The 25,462-nt window shown below is 34.0% G+C and overlaps 1 protein-coding gene and 1 pseudogene across 1 annotated transcript; both read right to left on the bottom strand.

Moving 5' to 3' along the window:
- Window positions 1-9,418: 9,418 nt before the first annotated feature.
- Window positions 9,419-15,886, bottom strand: LOC121261515 (sugar transporter ERD6-like 5). The gene is made up of 18 exons (XM_041163938.1): window positions 15,577-15,886; window positions 15,255-15,317; window positions 14,230-14,319; window positions 14,046-14,105; window positions 13,236-13,301; window positions 13,085-13,150; window positions 12,936-13,011; window positions 12,785-12,849; window positions 12,533-12,625; window positions 11,305-11,385; window positions 11,138-11,222; window positions 11,002-11,045; window positions 10,865-10,927; window positions 10,734-10,793; window positions 10,588-10,641; window positions 10,013-10,072; window positions 9,782-9,896; window positions 9,419-9,671 (listed from the first exon to the last, which is right to left on the bottom strand). Exons 1-18 carry the CDS (start codon window positions 15,772-15,774, stop codon window positions 9,553-9,555), a joined length of 1,458 nt encoding a protein of 485 aa, XP_041019872.1. The 5' UTR covers window positions 15,775-15,886; the 3' UTR covers window positions 9,419-9,552.
- A 2,434-nt stretch (window positions 15,887-18,320) lies between these two features.
- Window positions 18,321-20,287, bottom strand: LOC121261514 (annotated as a pseudogene).
- Window positions 20,288-25,462: the final 5,175 nt, after the last annotated feature.

The following is a 25,462-nucleotide window of genomic DNA, read 5'->3' as shown; positions in this document are numbered from 1 at the left end:
TAGCCTGAGAGTGAGAGGCAAACATAGATTTCAAGGAGACCCAGAGGGCACGAGCAGTTTTAGAGGACAGAACATGGCCAAGAAGAGAGTCCGAAAGAGAGAAGAAAAGAACACTTAAGACTAATTTATCAGTGCGCTGCCATGAGGTAAAAGCTAGGTTGGGTTTGGGTGGTGAGGTTGAGGATTCAGTTAGGAGTTGAGAGGGAGGGAGAATGGTGCCATCAACATAGGAGTAGAGGTCTTGACCTCGTAAATAAGCAGAGATTTGCACTTTCCATAGGAGATAATTGTCATTGACTAATTTGGTGTTGATAGTATGAGAAAAGGAAAAGAGGGAGGGAGAAGATGAGGCACCCATGGTGAATGACGATTAGTCGAAGGCTCTTGATACCATGTTAGAAGAAGAAGTATTCATGAAAAACTTCTCTGATTCTCATTAAAGGAATTGAAGTGTATTTATACACGAATGTGAGAAAATAAAAAATAAAATTAATTTACAATAACTTGAGACAAATTCCTAACAACTTCTTCTGATGTTATCTTCTAGAAGATGCTCTGCTGTTGGTTGTAACGATGCTAGTGAGTGGCCTCGCTAACCTGCTTTGTTTGTACTACACGTCCTGCCTTCTAGCTGTTTGTCTAAAGGTGAAATTGGGTCTGTTATTCTGATAATCCCTTCCATAATAAAACAACCTACCCTCTAAGACAATTACCAGCGGTGCATGGCCGGATAGAACACGCAGACTAAAGCCGAACTCGATGTTTAGGGGTACAAAAGAAACACACAAACGTGCACACAAAGAACAATTCTTGCCATGGAGGGAGGAAGATGGACTGTGTCTGTGCATGATATTTTATTATTCTATTTGCTTGGCTATTTCCCAACCCATGATCATCACCTCGTTCCGGAATATTAGGAACTCGAAGTCCAGGATCAACGGTTGATGAATAATAATGTTTTTTTCTTTGTTTTTTTAACTGACAGTAGCAGCACATGACATTCTGAAGTACTGTAATGATCATAGTTGGATAACTTGTATGCATGCAGTAATTTTGTTGTACCGAGATTCCAACATATACGTACGCTACCATGCATTAATAATGGTCCCATGCAACTTTCAGCAGCCATGCAATTAATATATATTTATGATCGATCCCTGATCTCATCCATTCGAATCCAATGCAAGAAACCCCTTTCATTTATCCTTGTCTCTAGTGGATCGAATCGAAGTGGTTGATGATTCTGTATATATGTTGGTGTAACATTTAATTTCGTCACCAATATATTTGAAATTCTGTCTAGAATTTATAGTGAAATAAGATAGACCAAACTTTTCCATAAATGGAACCTATAGCTAGTCGCTCACCAGAATGAATTAATTGGTTGTTTTTTAACTCCATTATTTTTATATATATATAAAAAAAAAAAAATCTATAATATTTTGTAGATCACATATATATATGACCTTTAATTTTCTTCTATGTCTTATGATTATGATTTAAGATAGGCCGAATGGATCGAAGGGGAAGAGTAACAAATAATCTTTAAAACTCAAAATTACTTAATTCATATTTATTTGCATGCACTTTCAATTTTTTTTAAGAAAAAATATAAGTGATTTATTTTATAATCATTTAATTAAAATAAGACCGAATGATGTACGTGGCTGACATGTCAACTCGAGAAGTGCTTATACAGGTTATAAACTTATGAGTAATACTATTCATCATTTTAATTTTTATCAACTTATGATGTGTCATTAAGTGATTAGAAATTATTTATTACATTTCACTTGTGAACTTATCATCTAATGCTACATAATGGAATGATGTAAGGATGATGGAAGTTGAGATGATGAATAGATTTTTTCTAAACTTATAGGTATAGAAACGTTGCCGATCACATCGCGCTTTTTCTTGAACGTTTCAAATTATCTGAAATATGAACGTATTTTTCGCTTGAAAGACTAGCAAACATGCATACTCGTCATGTTTAATTACGAAATTAAAGATAAAAGGTTTTGGTATATATCTTGATTAATTAGGCAGAGCTGAGGGAAGGTGCATGGTCATGAGTAGGCGGTACTGCTAGCTAGCTGGTGGGGTATGTCATTAATTAATTAACTACTCCAAACTACTTGCCAAGGATTTTAATGTTCTATGCACATTATAATTTACATATTTAATTTTTTTTACGATTCTTTTACTTTAATATTTTTTATAAGTCAAAAAAGATAGATACACAATATATAGACTCATTTATAGTAAAAGAAATAATATTTACAGTTTTAAAGTGTATAAGTCATGCGGTCGCGCATGACTAGTCCTTTTAAAAAAAAAAGGTAAATCTAGAATCTATATAAAAAATAATTTTTTTAATATTGAACCTCACTTTTTTTTTAAAGAAGTACACAGAACTTATATAATACCCTAATACTCTATTTAGCATTACTACTTCAAATTTAAAAAGATTACTAGAAAATCACAATCGATTATTAAAAATCGATCGGTAATGTCTTCTCAATAGTAATAAAATTGTTTGAGTTAAATTTTTTTTATAAAGTTTTAGAAAATGAGATAGAAGAAATTGAATAAGAATACTATAAAGTTAAAAAAATTATTTGAATACAAATTTTTAATATTATTTTCGTTTTAAAATTTGAAAAAGTAGTATTGTTTTTATATTTTATTTGAGAGTTTATAAACATTACAATGATTAAATAAAAAATTTAAAAATATTTTTGTTTAAGTGATATTTAGAAATAAAATATCTAAGAATACTAAATAATAGTTATATTACCAAACGGCCCTTAGAATCTATAATGTTTACTGACAAAATTTAATATAATTAATCATGTGATCCACGTATCTAATTTAACTCTCGTCAAATTATAAAATATATATATATATAGAAAAATAGGATCTTGAAATTGATCTTTATGTCTTCTCAATACTATTTGAAGTAATTGATTAAATAAATTTTTTTTTTCCTAATTAATGGTAATAATATGGTTTGGTGAAGATGATTGGAGAAGGTGGCTGGTTTTTTTTTTTTTTTTTTGCCGGAAAGGAGGGGAAGCCTCCATATTTTCTAGTTGCTTAGTTTTTTGGAAGGTTGAAAAAGATAGATTTATAATTTTTCAGCAATATCGAAGGTTTGGTGAAGATAATTGGAGAAGGTGGCTGATTTATTTCCCATCATTATTACGTTAATACGTTCTGCTGACTACAAGCAAGCAAACGGCAAACCTATGGCTATGGGTCTCTCTCACATCGAAAAAACTCCAAAGTCCAAATCTGACTTGGATTTGTAATTTTCCAGTAGAATCTATGGTTTGGTGAGGATGATCGGAGAAGGTGGCTGATTTATTTCCCATCATTATTACCTTAGTACGTTCCGCTGACTACAGGCAAGCAATCCCATGGCTCTCTCTCTCTCCGAAAAGACTACAAAGCTCAATTCTGATGTGTTTTTAAAATTTTTTTTTTTATAACGACGGAGTGGAGGTACTCCATTTTCTTATAGCTGCTCTCCATTTTCTTAGTTGCTTTATTTATTTATTTTTTTTAACGTTGAAAAATAGTATATTTATAGTTTTCCAGCAATATCCAAGGGGCACGCGTGGTACAAGAAGGCTTCTAGACTGCCAATTCTTTGGAGAGAAGTGGCGGTTTTGTAATAATCCCTATGCGTATGTACCTCACACGCCACCCCTTTCGAGAGCTTTCCTCGCTACATGTGTCGAACCAACAAATTTGCCACCATTAGATCTTCCAAACCTGATTGTTGTGGTTGCAAGGAGATAGACGTGTGGCTCCACGCGCTGTGATAGATTTCAAAGTTTATTGGAGTTGATCCAAATTATAATTCATTCATTTTAGCCTCTATCTTACCGCTTTCCTTATTTTCCTTAATGTTTTCTCTAGATTTTGTTAGAATACTCTTATATCTAGAGAGTTTAGTAAAATATTGAAACTATTGGTGCCCAACAATCATCACCCTCTCTTTGGTCCCTTGGCAGTCTCTCTCCGCCACAACTAATGAGCCCCACTTTTTTTACTTTTGCCTCCGGCGCGAGAATTACATATACTCCTTTGTGAGAATGTAGAGTTTTGCGACGACATATAACATGATGGAGTTTGGATTTTTTATATTGCTTTTTATTATAAAAGTACTTTTCCTATTTGGCCACATGATCGTGAATACGAGGTTGTTGAATTTAAAAAATAAAAAAAACAGAGGTTGTACTTTATTAAAGAACCCTCACTTTTGACAAATGAATCCCTTTACAAAAACTCAACCAAACCAAACCATACCAACAACACCAATATATCCCAATACAAAAAAACATCACAATCTCAGATATGGCAAACCCAAATAATCCAATCTCAACAAGCCTCTCACCTCCCTCGACAGCTCCCTTAAGCTATCCCACGAACTTGAGATGCCATCTGCACCCATACGTGCCAAGTAATATGTCGGACTATTTCCCTGATAATAAACATGCTGCACTCGAAAATCAATATGATGAAGCAATTCCAGAATTTCATTCCAATAGTCTTCCAAATACCAGATATTACAACATGTTCCTATGATCCAATTAACAACAAGCAGAGAATCAAGCTCCAACACCACACAAGCTATTCCCAGTCTTTTCACCTGCCTAAGGCCATGCAACAAACCCATCATCTCTACAAAATTGTATGAACCAGACCCCACGGATATTGCAAAAGCATATAAAAGCTTGCCCTCATGACATCTCAGCACACCACCTGCACTAGCAGCACCTGGATTCCCACGACTGCATCCATCCGTATTGAGCTTTATCCAACCTGCTTTCGGCTTCTTCCAGTACACCAACTCTAGCACTCTTCTCTTGGTTGGTTTAATAGGAAAATTCAAGGCTATTAAGATAGCTTCATCTCTTTTAGATAGGCACCTTCCTGCATTTAATTTCCCCCCAATTCGAGAAGCCCAGTACACAATATGCCTCCAAACTGTAGCAACTTTATCAGCTATACCTTCCATACAAGCTCTACATCGCCTCTTCTAAATAATAATTCCCGTTAACAAGCCAATCAGCTGACCTGTTTGAGATGTTCAAGATGCCCTACGGAACCATATTTCAACCATATCTTTCCAGCTCTTCCTTTCCAAAAATAGCAACCCCACTAACATATAGCTTCTTCTCCATATTTCTTTGGCAAGATCCCCCTTAGCTAGCACATGTTCTAGAGTTTCATAGTCTCCATGCAAACAACAGTCACATTTTGAAGCTAGAGGAACCCCAACAGATTTAATCCACTCATCAACACTAAGACCATTAAGCATAGCCTTCCACATAGTCACCGGCATATTTTTTGACAAACAAGAGTGCCACACCCAATCTGACCATCTATTTTTCGGCACTTGTATTCGAATGCAATCACAAGTACTTTTGGTAGAAAATTTACCATCCAAACTATCTAGCCATACCAAACAATCTGCCCCATTGCGACACTTACTCAATACCTTCAAAATTTCAGTTGTTCTATCCTTTTCAACGATACGTTGAAGCAGACCAACATCCCAACCAGAATCCAGTTTGCACTCTTTTATTACCAAATTCGGTCTCTTACTTATTGGTTATAGCTACATCAATGGCCCCTCATCAAGCCACCTATCATGCCAAAAAGACATATTTCCTTCCATAACACTTCATTTCGACAAAAGAAGCACATCTGGCATAAAATGAATAACCGATCTCCAAAACCGAGACCCCTTATTACAATCAATCAAGGAAACATGTTTATTACGAATATATTTTGCACAAAAGAATTTAGACCCCAAAAAATTATCCACAAGTATTTTCCAAGCAAATTTCATATGCAAGGCTTTTTGAATATCTTGAAACTTCCTCAAACCCACTCCTCCTTCTCCTACTGGTTGACATAAAATCTGTCATGCCAACCAATGTTTCTTCAGCTTACCATCAACCGTCCCTTAGAAAAAATTGTTGAAATATCGATTTAAAATCCTCAAAATTGTTAAAAGCACTTGAACAACAGGCATGAGATGAATCAATAAACTCAAAAGCACATGTTTCAGCAACAATAGCCGAGCCCCAGTAGATAGAAATCGATTTTGCAATCCTTCCAATCTCTTTTTTATTTTACCAATCAAATCATCCAAATGAATAGCTTTTAACCTGACTGAAATAATAGGAACCCCAATGTATTTAAATGGAAAAAATCATTCCACAAAGCCTATCATCCGCAGCAATACTCACCACCAAGCAAGAGGAATATATCTTGCAAAAGTAATGAAAGACTTCTCTTTGCTAACAGATTGTCCGGACCACAACTCATACTTTTTTAAAATAGCAGCAATGGACTTAAGAGAAGATTTACCACCATTAGAAAAAATGACAATATCATCCGCATAGAGTAAATGAGAAATAAGCGGAGTATTCCGAGGGTGATCAAAAGCCTTTATTTTACTATCCACAAACACTTTCTTCAACAACCGAGATAACATTTTTTCAACCATAATGAATAAGTACGGCGAAAGAGGATCTCCTTGCCTCAACCCACAACCCCCTTTAAAGAAACCTTTGGATACTTCATTCATCACAACAGAAAACCAAGGTGTTGTAACACATTGTCGAAGCAATTTACCCACCACCTCAGAAAAACCGAAACCTACCAAGACATAGGACAAAAACTCCCAATCCACACTATTATAAGCTTTAGCCATATCAATTTTAAGGATAAAATTTCCACTCCTCATAGGTTTATTAATACAATGAACCATCTCCTGAGTAAGACTAATATTCTCAAATATACTCCTTCCTTTAATAAATGCATCTTGTTCCTAGGATATAATGCAAGGCAAAATAGTAGCCAAACGATCTACAAGAATCTAGGAGCACACTTTATAGAATACAAAGCATAAACTGATCGGCCTAAACTTATCAAAGGACGCCGAGTTTTCAACCTTTGGAATAAGTACAAGAGCTGGCGCAGTAAAAAAACGAGGCAATTCAGCACCTCAAAAAAAAGATCATGGAATGCGCAAACAACATCATTCTCCACAATACTCCAACAAGCTTGAAAAAAACCTGACGAAAATCCATTTGGACCAGGACTACTATTCACAGGGATGGAAAAACAACATCTTTAATAACTTGGATTGAAAGGAGCTGATATATCATTTCATTATCACGCTCAGATATGGCTATAATTACTATAGAAGAATGAATAGGTAAAGAACCAACTTGTTTGTGCACCAAGAACTGCAGTCACTTCAAGAAAAAATGCAATCACTACAATCACCATGACCTACGGTCATGGAATAACAACCTCACTCTCGGATTGTATAAAAACCGCCACTTCCCTTTTAGCAGGGAAGGGTATGACACATTTATTTGTTTTTAGTACCCATTTCTTTTTCTTTTTATATAGTACTGCACTAATTAAGAAAGAGTATTTGTCGGGTCCCCTTACCCTTTACTCATGTATTTATGTATCATTTAATTTTAATATATTGAGCTTGCTTGGTAGGGGGGACTATGGATGAGGCATCACTACTAGCTAGGTAGCTAAGTGGCAGGCCGCTGTAATAATTTCTATCGAGCTTTCGCCCCATCCAAACAAGACCTAAGAGTTTTCCCCTACAACATATATAATTATTTTGTTAGAGTTATTTATTTTCTTTAAATTATGCAAGAAAGTCATGTTCTGAGATTTTTAATTCAGATTTAAAAAGCAAAAGGAAAAAAAATAACTGAGTAATAAAGCAGTAGTAAATGAGATGTAAAGATATCATTACCTTTAAACTAGATCTTGTAATTTGATTTTAGAATTTTGTTACACATAAGTCGATATGTTAACACGCTACTTATAATGAGACTTATTATAATTTAAAAAAAAAATCAAAACACTAATAAAATTTTAACATAGATGTTGAAGAAAATTTTCACATCAAAGTATGTTGGGTATGTAAAAAATAAGACATACAAATATATTTTCTTGACGTTTAACATTACTCATGCACCTGTTCCAACGTAGAAGCATGTCATGCCCAAACAGTTTATAAGCCCAGGCCCACACTGAGCGAAACCCAGTCCACCCAAAATAGAGGGGAAAAAGCACCAAAGGCTGCGTTTTGAGGATATTAAACTTGAGAAGTACGAAGCCGATTCTCTTGACGTTTCTCAATGAGCCTTTCGTGGCTGCAAGCTGATTTTAAAACATTTGGGGAATTTTTCTTAGGTTTGAAAGCCGTAGGGTCTTCTTAATATTTTTAAGAATTAAGAAAAAATATTTTACATTTCTTAAGTTACTAAGAAGAGGTTTCCAAATATCTTTAATTGTTCTTTTAAAAACAAAATATTCTATGAATTTATGACTATGAGAGGCTGGCCTTCTTCATCTCTCATAAAGGCCCTTATCTTCTAACAATTTTTTAAGCTACCTTCTAATTTATGATTTTGTTTTCTTTTTCAAATGAAAAATATTGCGGCATACCATATTTTCATCTCACTTTCTTTGAATTACGTAAAATGTGACACTTTTATTACTCATGTATCATCATTTTTTATTTTTTTTTAAAAGAAAAATTCAAAGATTGATAGTTGTCATGATCACCTCATACTAGATTCCTAGTCAAATGAAAATAAGACGAGAATATGGTATGCAAAAATTTCCTTTCCGAGTTTTATTTTTTGTTTTGGCCAACACAAAATTGAATTAATACCCCCTTTTTTTTTTAAGGAACTCGGGATTAATTGAGTCATTTATTCATTTCTAAGAGTAGATGAGGAAACAGTAGGTAAATGATTTTCTGAGAGCTGGTTGAAGCAGGATGTTCAAGCTATACGGCTACACAAGCAAGTGAATTATAATAAAGTTGCATGTTTGCTTGAAATGAGTTTTGGGTTAATAGCATGCATGCCAGCCAGTCAAAAGTGTGTTTATATATATATATATATATATATATATATATATATATATATATATATATATATATATATAAAGTCTGAACCTGCCATGACTTTTTTGTGCAACTACAAGCAGCATGAGTTTCACGTGTATGAGTTGGAGTCGACTTTGCTATTATATCCATCATTACTTTCTCTTGACCAGGAGGCCGTCGGTGTGAAATTAGCAAGCCTAGCATGTCCATGCGGGCTGCATGCATTTGTTTCATGAGTTATATATGATATATGAAGCAACACATGAATTTCGCAGAGCATTACTTTCTCAACATATATATAGTAACATACATGCTTAATACTAGGGAGTAAAATATGCTTGAATATAGCTTAGATTATTAGTGAGTAAATCTCAAAGAGGGAGGGGAGGCTCAGCTTGCATAAAAACGTGAATAATCTCACTAAATTGACTCTTTGTACATTTTTCTTTTTACTGTTTCTACTAAAGTGAGATAAAAATTATTTGTGTGAAAAGCATAGTGTCCAGACAGAGAATTAGCAAGATCAGCTGCATATAGACTGATTCTGAAAAAACCATGCATATAGATAATCGATACCACTTGTAACTAAAATTTTCTTATTGTGCAGTAATTGATGCTTGGATTTCTTCTAGAGCAAGCTTCTTCGTCTCTGGCACCATCTTAGCAATAAATAAAACCCCCATACCACATACGCCTGCGTATATGAAGAATGGCCCTGAAATGGTGAACCCAATACCATCGATTATATATATAATACACACAAGAACTTAGTGATTTATGAAGTTATCAAGGAAGATATATAGGGCAGAATAAGGGAGGCATCACCTGCTGAGCTCCACTCGAACAAAAAGTTGAAAGTGTAAGAAGTAAGCCATGAACCAATCCAGCTGACCAAAGTCACAAGGCTTCCAGCTGAACCCTTTATGTTTATAGGGAATATCTGAAAAAAGTAGCCAACTATTCGATTCAAGCTAATGCTTTAACTGTTATGTCGCATTCCTGCTTAACTTTTTAGTAGTCTGGTTTTCAAATGAAGTTTTAGAAGGATCAATGTACCTCTGACATCATAATCCATGGTATTCCTCCCATGCCTAGCTCAAAAGAAGCCCAGTATACCTAATTTCATAATCTTATGATTAATTTATCTGGAAAATAAATGCATGCAGTATGTAGCTCGCCATGATAGTGACTGTGTTCATTGACAAGTTCTCAGTTTGACCTGCTCTTTAGTCAAAACTTTGTACTAGTCCCAGCTTGTAACTGCTGTATGCCCATGCAGGGGACAGGACAATCAACCATTTAATTACTTGTTTCATCGTGCCTGGGTTGTTAAACTCTTCTGCTTTTAGCTATTGAGAAGTAGGCTGGGTTAAGGATAGGTGTTTGATTCAAATAATGCTTAGGAAAAGGTAAAAAATGGACCTGTGGTGTTAGTGAGATGTTGTAATTTCATAGGTTGGCAGAGATCAACAGGCAATCCTACTTACGGGGAACAATATGGGAGGGTTTCCTTGCTTGGATTTTTTCTTCTCTTACTTCGATTATTTTGAATTTACATTCTACAACTCGATTAACGAAAAAGAAAACCAAAGCATAAGTTCAATCAGAAAACATGTTGGTGTTTGCATTACCAGCACTCCAATTAGTACCATCATGGCAATGAGGTCCTTCCCGCATTGAAGATCCTGCTTATATAATTTTCACCTTTTTAGGATACAGTGAATATTTAGAGGAAAATAACTATATGCTCAACTTAGAATTTTGCTTCATAAATAACCTGCAAGAAGAATGCAAATCCAGTGAGTAAACAACCTAAGCATGTTCCCGCCGCAGATATCTGCAAGCAGACTCCAGTGTTAGAGTCGTCAAATAACTACAGACATAAAAAGGAATTTGCTCGGTTCTGACCAGGAGAAGTGGAAGTCTTCCACACTTGTCTATTAAGAACACTCCCACAGCTGTCATTGAAATCTGCAGAGCCATGATCATTCAATGTTAGAAAAGGAACAAGTTATATACCACATGTTCCAAGAATTACACTGAACCTGAACTACTGCCGCTGCTATAGTCCCAAGCTTAATTGAACAACCTGTCACACAGCAACTATTATCTCTTTAATTATCTATTACACGTTTCTCTCAATCAACCATATGGATAATTAATATAGTTCCCATAAATTACCTGCCGATTCAAAAATTGTACTTGCATAAAATCCAAACCCATTAAGTCCACCAAGTTGTTGAAAAACCATAAGCCCAACTCCAATCTATAACAGTTTCAAAGTGTCTAGAGATCACAAAAGAAAAGGACAGAAACAGTCATACATGTGAATAATTTACTGTACTGACCATTATTGAATAAGCATATTTCTTCTGGAATAGGTGTCGAATTCCATCTTCAGAAATCAGTTGAAGGTTTTCTGTATATTCCTGTGGTATAAGGAAAGCCCATGACATCAATTGTATTGAAGCAAAAATTTATAAATATAATGACAACTCTCCACCTAAGAGTAAATTGGTGGGGTGAAAGTCCTTTCTTCTAAAATTTCCACTTTTTATGTGGAAATGCTTTCACCGAGATGATCCTTTTGATTCTTGTATTCGGAGTCTAACTATACCCTTAGCTTATATATGTGTGTGATTGCTGTCTAGAACCGAAAATGGAGACTTCAGATCATGTCCTGTCAATGGTAATGTTGCTAGGACTGTTTGAATTTTTTTTTTGCAGATCTGTTGGGTTTTATACACCATCTGAATAATGGCAGGCATGCATGTGTGATGCATTGGTTTAATAAGGCCAAGTCTTCTTCTCAGTAGGGGCTAGTTATTGGTTTGTTGTATTCTTTGTTTCATGGCTTTTATGGCTCAGAAGATGTAAAGCTTAAATGGAAGGGCAAAAGGAGGAGGTGCTGACTGTGCCCTTTAAGATAAAGATTTTCTAATTGAACTTAATTCTTGAACTTACAAATTACATTTTGTATCAAGGGTACTGGATTCTATAATGCTGCAGCACTTCGGTAAGGGCCGTATTCCTGCTTATTCCCCTAGGCTGCAGATCTTTCTATGGGAAAGGCCTAAACCTGGTTGGCTTAAGCAAGATGTTGATGGGAGTGGCTTTCGTAATCCAGGTCATAGTCGAGGTGGTGGGGTTTTGAGAGATTCTAGAGATGTATTTTTGGCAGCATTCTCTTCTTGCCATGGGATAGGTTCTAAATAGTGAAGTCTGTGCCATTTTCGATGGGCTAAAGTTATGTTGGAAGCTACATTTTTATATGGTGTGAATTGAATCTGATTCTAAGGTGGTGGCTGATTGGTTCTGCGGGAGGGAGCATGCTCATTGGCTGGTCATTGATATTTTTTGAGAAATCCATTCATGTTGTCAAGTTCCGGTGGTACAATGGAGGCATATCTACAGGGAAGTGAACCAGATTGCTTATCACTCTGCTAAAATGGAATGAGAATGAGAATAAGAACAAGATTTATGATGTCAGTAGTACAAGTAAAGTATAATAATTATAGTTAAAGCTTAAAGCTTGATATTAGCTGCCTCATGAAGTTTGGAGGAAATGGGAATTACTATGATATCAGATGCTTCTTGAGAGATATCAGCATTTTTACCCCTGAGGAATTGCAGCACGTCTTCAACCTCTTTTACACGACCACATTTGGCCTACAGGCAACCACACTCTTTATTATTGCAACTTTAATGAATACTAGTGCAACTTTAATCTCTGAAAATAAAATTGCAATGTGAAACTCGGTTTTCACTTGTTGAAGCTGTATAAGCCAACCTAGAAACTTCCAACAGAAGCTCTTGAATTGGACTCACCAGCCATCTGGGAGACTCGGGGATGAAAAATAGGCCAAACAGATGTACAAGACATGGAATGATTCCTGAAAACAATATCAACATAGATGCCAATCATATTCAGCTATCTTATCTGTGTTAACAGCAATGGAGAACTGAATATATAGGTGACCTATTAGAGCCAAGGTGCGCCAACTGACAAGAGAACCAATGAGAAATATAAGACCTTGGCCGCTACTGATCATGAACTGCAAAATGGAAAATATAAAGGGACATCCGTCAGAGTTAACTTTAATATCAAATCTAGTATAAGAAAGTTACCTGAGAAAGTGATGTAAAACCTCCCCTGACATTCTTCGGTGTAATTTCTGCAATATAAACAGGAACCTGTAAAAGAATAGTGTCAGTATATATACTTCTTTGTAACATCAGTGCTCAAATTTGAAATCTATACACTGTAAATTACAATTACCAAATAAGAAAGAACTCCAATTCCACATCCCACCAAAAATCTTCTAAGATCAAGAAACCAAGCATCCTGCCAACGAGAATCACACATTTTGTTCTATGATTTCATTCATTTAAGTTTAGTTTGATTCTGAAATTTCAACATTGCAAATTTACAATCTGGAAGGGGCTAAATAAGTATTTTCCAAAACTATCACAAATTCAAGCTAAAGGACAATTCAAACACTGGAAATGTGCTGAGAATTTAATCACCCCATATAATCAAGACAAAACATACACAATATCATGCACCAATTACATTTGTAGCATTACTGATTCACTAATATATGTTTGATATGTCCTGTGTCATGTTGATGTCACAGAATATTCTTTACATGGACAAATCAAATGAGAAAAACCACAGAACCTAGCTCAATGAAAACTGGTGGATGACACTACTTGGAAGAACAAGTACAAGATACCAACTCAAACTCCTACAATATCCCTCACTAAATTAATTATATATGGAATAGAAATTATCTCCAATATCCTACCTGGCATATATGCTCAAGTAATTGTGTATAGAACCTGAGTTTTAAACTCCAATAAGAACAAGGAATTTAATACCTCTCTCATTTTAATGTCTGCTCTGAAACTTTTCTTCTAAAGTTACTTGCAAAAAAGAACTACTTTCCTGCTACAGCGGATTGCCAATCAAACTTTTTTAGAGGATATAGAGCCAAATCAATGAGAAATACAAGTATCTAAAAAGAAGGTTTGAAGTCATAAAAAGAAAAAAGAAAAAGATGTAAAAGAAAAGAAATGATAACAAGACCTTTGAAAATGCCATTGCAAGCCAACCCAGGATGCAGAACATTTCTGAAGCTCCCATTGCCTGCTTCACAAGATTAACCAATACAAATCAACAAAAAAAAACTTGGTCCAATGTGAAACTTAAAAATTAGGCTCAGCAGAGAATTATTTAGAGAAAAAGTAAAAAACTTGTTCAAAAAACTTACACCTCTCCTACCAATGAGGTCTGCAAATTTCCCACTAAATATTGCCCCCAATATTGCTCCAATGGTTAGTACTGATCCAAAAACCGCATACTGCAATACCATATTATGCACAAAGAATGAGAAAATAAGAATGAGAAAATATATATATCTAAATAAAAGAATGTAACAAAAATAAATTTTGGTCATAAACCACTTTGATTAACGTATCAATACATGTGGAAGGACTTTAATACCACCATAAGGGCCCACGGGGTGCCACCCTGGGCCTAGCCACTTAAGGCCTAAACACCCCCTGACCCAATAGGGCTCAGGTCGAATCATTAAAGGGAATACCCGCCCGCTTATTCCGAGATCGTTAAGATATTCATTCATTCAAAACAAATGGATAGCTCAAAGGAACCAGGATTCAAATTTCAAATAGTGGGTGAGGCCGTTAATCCGGGTGATACCAAGAAGACGAATCTTCTGTTTAAAGGGGTCAAGTACGCTAATGAAACTCTGGAATATTTTGGCTCTGAGATTACACATATCGTTACTGACTTAGGCATCAGAGGGTTCCCTTTCAACCCTCCAAGCCCTCTTACTCTTTGGTTGCAGGAGGTCGGGAGTGCGTAGCGGTGAAACACGTCCTCAACAGTACGTATAACAAATAACCACACACATAAATAAAAGAAAGTTCTCACTCTTTTGTATTTACTACAATATAAGTTTAATCAAAATTTAGATATCTTAAAATATTTGTTCAACTTCATCCCAATTTTCTCACAAGGGATTTATGGTATGAGACTTGATTGGCTTCCCTTGTAAAAGAGAGGATAAATGCCATCATCAAATTACAGGATCATTTTCATTTTTCACCTCATATTTATAAAGAAATTTATGAGATTTTGGTAAAAATTATTCCTAAACGTTGTCAGCCACAAAAACTCGCCCCCAAGCCGCTATATGGTAATGGTCCAAAACCTCCGGTCTTACCCACAGCCTACACTTTCCGAACCACCCTGCACATTTTCAACCATACTGACCTCCGCCGAGCCAAGGCCAAGATCATACTCAATTCCTGACTCAGCTGGGGACGAATACCCTACCTGCAAAACAATATATAGAATCATATACTACTGGTTGAAAATAGAATAAAACAAAAAAAAAATTGTAATTAGTTGGTAATCGTCTTACATGTAATTTTAAGGACACAAAGGATGGAGAGTAAAAAAGCTACTGCTTATATACTGTTCACTGACGAAATCACCTAAAAGTCTGGAGAGTATTGACACAAAAAACTGTACAGTTCTCCTCAACCCATAGAAAACGTAAAGCAGTGCATGATCTGAATGATGGGGTACTTACAGCATTTCCAAAAGCAAAAGATCCGCATGCGGCGACTAAGGTGCTAAGGACAACAACAACTGTGATGGTTGATGAGGATTGATCACTCTGCAACAACAAACCTTCATCTTCTTCACCACAGCTGATCCAGATCAACTCCTCATTATCATCCAGCTTCTGTTTCTGAAGTAATGACCTTGATGTTGTTCCTTCTTCCATCCTCTCTCTCTCTCTCTCTCTCCTATAACTTCCTTCAATATTCCCATGCACAGAACAAATGATCTCGTGTATGAATAAAAATATAAGAAAAGTATGCTTCTACCAAAATGTCTCACCTAGCCCCTAGTTCAAAACTACCTTTCAGCTTACCCCTCACTTTTATCTTTCATATCTTCTTTCAGATGTCTCAAAGGTTGTCCTGTCCAGTGGGTACCGCATGTGAATTTGAAACTTCCGAATGCAATAGTGTTCAAATGAAAAACGTACACTTGGAAGGAGATCATTACGTGGAGGGCTGCAAAAGAGCCGCTTCGTTACATAGTCCCCTCGGTTAAGCTCGACTCAAGTGGAAATAAAAATAAATAAATAAAACTACCGTAAAAATAGATTTTCGCTAAATTATACATATTCGATAAAATTCGATTTGATACAATTAAAATTTGTTAAGATACACTCATTTATGCCGGACTCAACTCATCAACTTGATTCAATTAAAACTCATTTACACATCAATAAATATATATATATATATATATATTAGTTAATAATATAAGCATAGCAACCTTTATAATTAAATATTTTGTAAGTTAATCACTTATACTAAGTCACTTTCACTTATGGTTATATATTAAATATATTTTATAGTTATATGTTATATTTTAATATTTAAGCCATTAAATTATAGTATATTTTATTATTTGTATAATATTTAGTCGGTAGAATTTAATAATTTTACATATTAGTATGTAGGAACTATATATAAAATGTTAATATATATTATTATATTATGTGTATCGTATTACCGCTCGTTTGTTTTCAGAGATGAGATAAAATGAGATGAGATAAATTGAAATTAAAGTTAAAAAGTTGAATAAAATATTGTTAGAATATATTTTTTAATATAATTTTTATTTTAAGATTTGAAAAAGTTGAATTATTTATTTTATTTTGTGTAGGCATTTTTGTAGACATATCATTTATAGTTATTAGTATAAAAATCAACGAGTTACATATTAATTATTTATAATTTTTTTATAATTTTCTAATTCAATAAAAGGTCTATTTGTTAATTGTAAAATTTTCATTAAAGTTAGATTTTTTTTTTTTATTTCTCTAATTTCTTAGTTATTAAATTTTATACAAACAATAAAAAATAAAAAAAACCCAAGCCGAGGCCAGTCGGGCTCGAGCTCTTTTTGGGCTGAACTTGAGTTCGAATTGGGAACTCAGGTCAACTTTGAGGGGTCCTCAAATTTCTCTTCAAACACAGAGATTCCTTCTCTTCCAGACATGATAGACAATAATAGCAAAAAGTTCAATATCTTCCTCAGCTAGAGATGAAAACAGAGTCTCACTAACTCTCTGAACGTATCAAATCTGACCTGCACCTTCTGTAAACTCCTGGAGCAAACTCCCCACACATCCTGCACTGATGCACAAAACCATAAAGCATGTATAACAGATTCAGGTTCCAAATTGCAAACAGGACATAAAGGAGATTCTCTAATTTTCCTCTTGCAGAGATTGAGATTTGTTGGCAACAAGCCATGACAGGCCTCCACAATAGCATCTTAGCTGCACTTGGAATCTTAACTTCCCATATTTTAGACCAGATCTCTTTGCGACTTGCTCGAGTAGAGGGTTGACCTATGGATGACAGATTCATTTCACCAAGAAGATGATAAGCACTCTTTACTGTAAATTGACCATCTTTAGTGCACCTCCATGCTAACTGATTTGAAATGCCACTCCAGCTGATAGGAATCCTACATATTTTGCTGATATCCTCTTCTGTAAAAATACTTCTCGGTACAGGTAGGTTCCATGCTCTTGTATGCTCATCAATCAAATTACTGACTTGCCAATGTGCATACCTCTCAACCAAAGGAGTCTGTACCTTGAAGGAAGTAGGTTGAGGAATCCATTTATATTTCCATATGAGTTTACTTTTATGAGATTTCTTTATGACTGTTGTAATTCATTTAAAAATTATATATAAAAGAAAAAGACTGAAATATTAAAATAAAAGAAATCGAAGTAAATTACCAAAGTACTATAAATTATAATCATGTCATAGCTTATAACTAAACTACAAATATATATATATATATATATATATATATTTCATGAACTATATTTACTTAACTATAAAACCTTAAATAATGTCCTCTAACATATGTTCTATATTTTTCTATCTCATCTTCATTTATAGTAACATGACTTTGAAGTGTAGTACCGGCCTTCCTTTTCTTCAAGCAATCAAAGGAATAATTCAGAGAATCCTTATGCGAGGTGGGAAAACCAATCAATTTGCATCGAAGAAAATTAATGAGCATCTTTAACTTAAAAAGTAATTAGTCCAAAAGATCATCTAAACTAATCTATCAAACATCAGTCCATTTGTTCTCGATGAATGTGATCAAGCTTATGCTGGAAACACATTTCTTAAATTTGAAGTTGCAGGCTTTGAAAACGAAGGCTTGTGCAGAAAAATGCCCACAGCTAGGCTATTTTGTTAGCTTATTTTCTCTGATGGTTCAAAATAATTTACTAAGTTTCTCTGTATTGATTTCCTCTATAGAACAAGTATGGCAGTGGCAGAGTAAAGCAAATGTGTCCAAGCATCTGCTTACTGTATACTTCCCTCGTTCTCCCAAAGATCTAAAATGGGATGATCACTCTTACAGAATGTCTCGTGACAAGAAGGGCTGCTGGACATGAAAGTTGCCCGTTGCTCTATTTCAGCAATTTCTGCTAGAATAGGGAGAGGACGATCTGGGATGGAAGGAGCTGGAAAATCATTTTCGAGTATTTTCACAATCTGATCCATTGTTGGCCTAGCATATACTTGTGGATGAGAAGAAAGAACTGCAACAAGAACATATTTCTCCAGTACTTCTGAAAGGCCCAACTCAGGAATGCCTTCATCAATAACATTCATTGCTCTACCTTCTCTCACTAATGACCAAGCTCAATCTGTCAAAAGCAAAGCTCCTTCACTATTAGCTGAAATCACAGCTTTCTTCCCACTCAAAAGCTCAAGAAGCACAAAGCATACTCAGGGGCAACATAACCAAGAGTCCCAGCCACACGAGCGCTCAAATGTGACAAACCCTCGGGAGTGAACTTTGCGAGGCCAAAATCGGCGAGTTTAGGCTCAAATGTCTCATCCAAAAGTATATTACTAGCTTTAACATCTCTATGGATGATAGCAGGCTGCACTCCATAGTGTAAATAAGCCAACCCACGGGCCATTCCGAGGGAAATCTTTGGATGAATCGGCCAAGTAAGCTTCTTCATCACTGGCCCGAAAAGATGTCATAAAGGCTTCCATTAGGCATCAAGCCACAGACAATTATCCTTTGGTGGCCTTCCAATGGTACTGTTGCAGTACAATAAGCTCTTAAAGCAACAAGATTCACATGCCTTACACTGGCAATAATCTCCACTTCGTGTGCAAATATCTCATCCCCGGCAGCAGAACAGTTCTTGAACCTCTTTAATGCAACTTCCGACCCATCTGATAATGTCCCATTATAAACATCCCCATATCCTCCCCTCCCAATAATATTATCCCTGTGAAAACTCTTCGTAGCCTCTTTTAGTTCCTCGAATGTGAACTTAACCACGCTATTACTTCCACCAACCATTTCCATCCCTGAAACCAAACCCCTCTCATCAATCGGATCAAGATTTTTCCTTTTTTCCTTCCATTTCTTGTGCCTTCTCCAACAAACCCAACCAAACAAAACTGCTCCAAATAAGCCAATTATAGAACCTACCAAAACACCCCAAAGTACCACCCTCTGTTTCTTACTGTTTCTAGAAGTGGAAGTAAAATCAAGCGAAAACAAACACTTGGCGGTCCCAAGATCAGTGTGTCCAAATCGATTAGCAAAAGCGGCAGCGTACACAAATGGGTAACCAGCACAATCTGATGCATTTCCTTCTCTAGCCCCAAGAAAGAAATTTGCATTTAAGATCGACAAACGATCTCTACACGACGCGCAAAGTGAAGTATTATCCAAAGACTGGCTGCACTTATCCCTGATTTTCTGCAATTCAGATTCAAAAATGAGGCTTTCAAACTGCGCCCGAGTTGTAACATTCATACAACTCTCCGACATCAGACTAGTCTTAAACCCACAGGTGGATCGAAAATTAAAGCCAGGTACGGACTCTTCGATTAGAATTTCGTACGAATTCCAACACGCCTCCGATGAATTAGAGGGCGGGAAGAAGTACCCGGTAGTTCGGAGATAATCCGATCGAAGCAACCGAATTCCCTGAAGCATGAACTGGCATTCGGTCGGGACATCAAGAAGCAAGAGAGGCTGAGAACTCTCTCTCATGAGCTTTCGAAGAGAATTAAATTGTAATGGACAAGGAGCATTACCCAGTTTTCTATATGGAGTTTCATGGTCAGTGGCAACCGAAGAACTGAAACTGGGAAAGCCTGAGGCCAAGCATTATCCAAGATAGATCAGGAGGAAGAAGAGGAGGTGCATGTTTTGGAGCACTGGCATCCATTCGAGGGTTTGATTGTGAGCAACGAGCCTAGAGCCCTAGACTTGGTAATTATATACCGTTACTCTGAGTCTCTGACATGAAAAAAAAGAGACCGGAGCCTCCGGAAGTTGCCGTCATAACTGCATGTTAGAATCATGGGTCTTGGGCACGAATGTAGTACGACGTGTGACTTTTTGTTTCATGGTTCCTAGGTTAGGTGTGTAACGGTTCAGTCTGGTCTGATTTTAGGTAAAATTTAAAATTAAATTTATATGTATTGATTTTATATATTTTAAAATTAATTACATTTCGGTTATCTTTTTAAATTGATATCTCTGATTTTATCGATTTTCAGTTAGGTTTAATCCTTTTTTTTGATTTTTTTAAAATGTAAAAAATATATAATAAAATCTTAATTAGTATAATAAAATATTATTAATAATTTAATATATATATATATATTATGTTTAAAGCATATGATCAATTAAATTTTTATCTTTAAGATTAAATTTTTATTTTATAAATTATAATAACATTATCTTATATATAATTATATTAATAATATGTAATCAAACAAATTACAAATATTTATATTTAAGATTAACATTTCATGTTATAATTTATAAATTATAATATAAAATTATTTCATATATTATATATTATATATAAAACTTATACATATAATATTTTGTATAAATATTTAATTTATATATATATATATTTTTCCAACCAGTCCAGTTCGGTCCCGTCCAATTTTGGAAACTACGGAATCGAAACCGGATTAGATCTAGCCAGTTTTCATAATATAGAAACCGGTTTCACACTGGACTGGTTCAAAACCGAACCAACCGGTTCGGTCCGGTCCAGTTTTCTAGTTTTTCGATTTAAATTTACACCCCTACCTAAAATCAACACAATTACAAATGATAAATTTTCCCGTTTCTTAAAAAAAAAAAAATAATAGTAATAGAAGATAAAATAAAGAACAAGCATTTGAATTGATGCTTCACAACGATTTGAGTGGTTTGCCTCTTTGGAATTGCGTTATATACCTTTTAAGGTGTTTATATAATTACAAAGAATTTTTAATAATAAAATTAACTTGTTTAATTATTATATATTAAAATATTTTTAAATTTTAAAAAATATGTTTTATTTCCTCAAACATGTTTTTTCAAATAATACGAAAAGCAATTCAAATTTTAAAGAATATTGTCAATAGATAAAAATATATATACAACTTTTAAATAATGTCCTTTGCTCTAAGAATATTGAGCGTAATTGTATTAATATTTTGCTTATGCATTATTGAAAAGATTTTTTTGATTATATTTACTGAAAGTCCTATTAGACTATTTTCATTGTTATTTAATTATAAGATTTTATTTCCATCAAGTATATGGCCATAAATTCATAATCTTTAAAAAATTAAACGATCTTTTATATTATTTTTACCTTAAAAAACATTTTTTTATATTGTATCTAAACAAATATAACGTATTTAAAAATGTTTTAGACATATAATTATTAAATAGTAAATAACTTTTTTAATAGTAACTTTGTGCATGTTTTTAGGTTTGGACTTTTCAGATGTCACATTCTCCTCCACATGTTATCTGATACAATTTTTTTTTCTTTTTTTCTTTTTTATATCGTAATTGAAGAATGGTTGAATGATTTCTTGTTTGATCCATCTGGCTCAATAATCATAATAAATAGGAATAAGTATTAAGACTTCTGTGGCAGTTCACAATGCTGGTTCTTTCACGCAACAAAGACTTGGAAAACCTTCTAACCTCTACTTTTTAGGCCTTTACGTGTGTTCTATTTCATGATACAGTGTTATATATATATATATATATATATATATATATATATATCTATACATGGGTCAAACAAAAATAAACATATAAGCTGATATTATATCTTGATGTGAAATTTCATATTTACTTTATAATCAAATGAGTTTTAGATATATTTACAAGTTTATTTTTATAAAATTTAGTCTGAAATTTTCTCTTTATTTCATATTGTAACTTGATGTGCAAGAAAATGCAGAGGAGGTCTAACACTTTGTATCCTTGATAAGCTTATGTAAACTCATTCAAAATTCTATAGAAAATACTCTAACTATAAAGAAATTATATAAAAGTAATCTTATAAACTGATGTGACTTGATGTGATTTGTCAGATTATAAAATTATTTTTATTGTAAAGTAAATCTAACGGATCAGATGAAATCACGTCAGTTTGTGAAATTATTTTTATATAATTATTTTGCGGATGTAGTAGTACTTTGTTTATATTTTTCTGTCTCCATGATCTCTAGCCCGTTTCGTGATGAGATCAAGTACTACGTACCCTTGATCATCCTAGTCTGATCAATTAATATGGTCTCATCATAAGAGATATTAATTAAATGATTGAAAAATTGTTTAATATTATTTTGATCTACTCATGATCATGATCTTAAATATGGCATTCATGCATTATTCTTTCTTGATAAGCAATGGAAAACTTTGGAAACTCATCACTTTTTTTATTTGGGACTTCCAATGACAGGGAGGCTAAAGATTGGAATAACCTTCGCTGTCGAAAGATTCAATCGAGCCTAAGTTGAGAATATGGGCTATCTCATGATATCTGTTGATGTGCCATATATATGAATCGTTCTTATGACAACAGACTTATCTTTTCTTTTCTAAGCGTCTTCAATGGAACGTTTCATCTTTTGTAGTATCATTGATGTGATTACATATTCTCATTGCTGATGTGACAAACAATATTAATTTATCCAACACATGATAATGGTCACGCAACTTCACTTGATCAGTTCCCATCTCAAATGTCAATGATACGTATTGTGGATGAAAACTGGCTTAATGGGCAAGAAATCAGTTTTCTAGCTTATGATCATTACTGGGCGAGGACATCATCGAGCTCTGAATTATCTGCAGCAAAGCCTTGTGATTTGGATAAGTTTCCTTTCTTATATATTGGCTTTACAGATACATATATATATATATATATATATCATTTTTGCCTCATCTACCTTTTTTTAATTTTCTTCCACGTCGGAGGCAAAGCATTTAAGGTCTATTTGTATTCGAAAAATATCTAATCTTATCGTTACAATTTTTTAAATTTTCATACAAAATATAATAAATAATTTAATATTTTTAATAATTTTTATCTAAAATTATTTTATCTCATCTATAATTCAAACGAGTCATTAAAAGATCGAGCTTGTTGATCCTTTTCTCGGTGATAATCATGATAAAGAAGAAAGAGTTTGGCTTACGTGCTGTTAAAAATTTACTGGATATTGCATCCTGTTGAAAAGTAAATGGACAAGATTGAAAGATTGATAGAGAAGTCAACTTACTTTTTCACTTAAAGCAATCATATCCATTCATTTTTTAAACAAGGAGTATCCAATAAAATTTTAACAAGATGTAAATCAAACTCTATAAGAAATTGATGTTGTGGTTTTTGCTGCATGCATGCATGCATGCCTCTTGAGCAGTCTCTGGCCTCTCTCATATCTTACGCAAGTACTAAATTTTGACAAGCTTTCTCATAAACTTCCTAGCTAGTTTCATGGCTCATTTGAGTTCAAAGATCAACGTTTTCTTGTACTTGACAGTGAGAATTAATGCCCTGTTTGGAGATGAAGCGACGAAAGGCCAATGTATAAAATCCAAAAAAAAAAAATCAACACCTCAAAACAAATCAACGGATCATCAGAGTGTTATCCATACATCCAAATGTGAGGAGACAACTAGACCTTTTGGAGTTCTTTCTTATAAATCTTTCAAAAGGAAAAAAAAAAAGTTCATCTGATCTCGTTTATTTTTACAATTTCTCTCAACTCATCTAATTATTAAAATTTTAACAAATTCTCACACAAAATAAAATAAACAATTCAATTTTTTCAATTCTTAAAATAAAAATAATATTAAAAAAATATATTCTAACAATATTTTATTCAACTTTTAACTTTAATCTCAACTTATCTCATCTTGTCTATGAAAACAATCGAGATTAGATTTTGCAGTTCTCAGGATGTTTGGAATGTTTCCTGTGGAAATGAATTCATAAATTTTGGTTTCTACGTGCATGCCATTCCAAAGCGCCTAGAATTGAGCCTCTATCATAAGGGGAATTGGAAATAAAAGTAAATTAGTGATAATCAAATATGTTTTATAAAATGGGATTTATCATGTCTTTTTTTAACAACATATCCATATCTACAATTCACATAAGAAAATTATAATCATAAATTTTAACTATTTTTCATTAATTATTTTTTGACGTGATGTTAAATTAAGAGTGGGCAATGGAGGCCCACCTTGCTCTCGCTCCACACCTCTCCTTTTTAATATAAAAAATTATAATTTTTAATATTTATATAAATATATTGTATATACATAATTTGTTAAATACTTAAGTTGAATTCAAGTTAATGGATTGTCTTGAAGTAAGTCTCACATTACTTAAGTATAACTATTGTATTGCCTTGACGTCATATATAATGGTTAGCTAATTAGGAGGTCAATGCAATTCAAAATACAATTCTAATGAATTTATATTTTTTTAAATATATAAATTTCAATTTATAATTTAAATTATATTATAATTTGAGTTTTAAAAAAAAATTTAGACCCAAAAATTTTTTTAGATCCAATATATTATTGAGTTGAGTGGGGAGAAGTATAGTTTCAACCCCGATACCGGGACGGGGGCAGAGTAGAAAACCCTCTCCCCACATGGTGCGGTGCGAGGTGGGGGGACGGGGAGGTGCGAGGTGGGGGGACGGGGAGGGTGCCCTGCTCTATACTATCAATAAATAAAATAAATAAATATTGACGTGACATCAACGTTGTGATCGTGGCTGGTCACCGAAAACTAACAACAAAAAATTAAGATCATGGTCAAACAAGGAACCAAACCCCAACAAGAAAAGGAGGTGGTAGAAGTCTTCTACCTCTATCCACAATTTTCACTCAAATAAATACCATTTTTCTTGTGAGTAAGAGGAAAATTAAAAATAAATAAATAAAACTAAAAAGGTGTCCTCTTTCATTCAGACGTGTCACTCCCCAGATTTATAAAATAAAATAATTGGGAGTCAAATCATATGTGTAATTTTTACAACAAATTAAAGGAGAAAGGAAAA

Source organism: Juglans microcarpa x Juglans regia, chromosome 4D, assembly GCF_004785595.1.
Source record: "Juglans microcarpa x Juglans regia isolate MS1-56 chromosome 4D, Jm3101_v1.0, whole genome shotgun sequence".
NCBI classification, from domain to species: Eukaryota; Viridiplantae; Streptophyta; class Magnoliopsida; order Fagales; family Juglandaceae; genus Juglans; species Juglans microcarpa x Juglans regia.
This window is presented reverse-complemented; position numbering and strand designations above follow the sequence as displayed.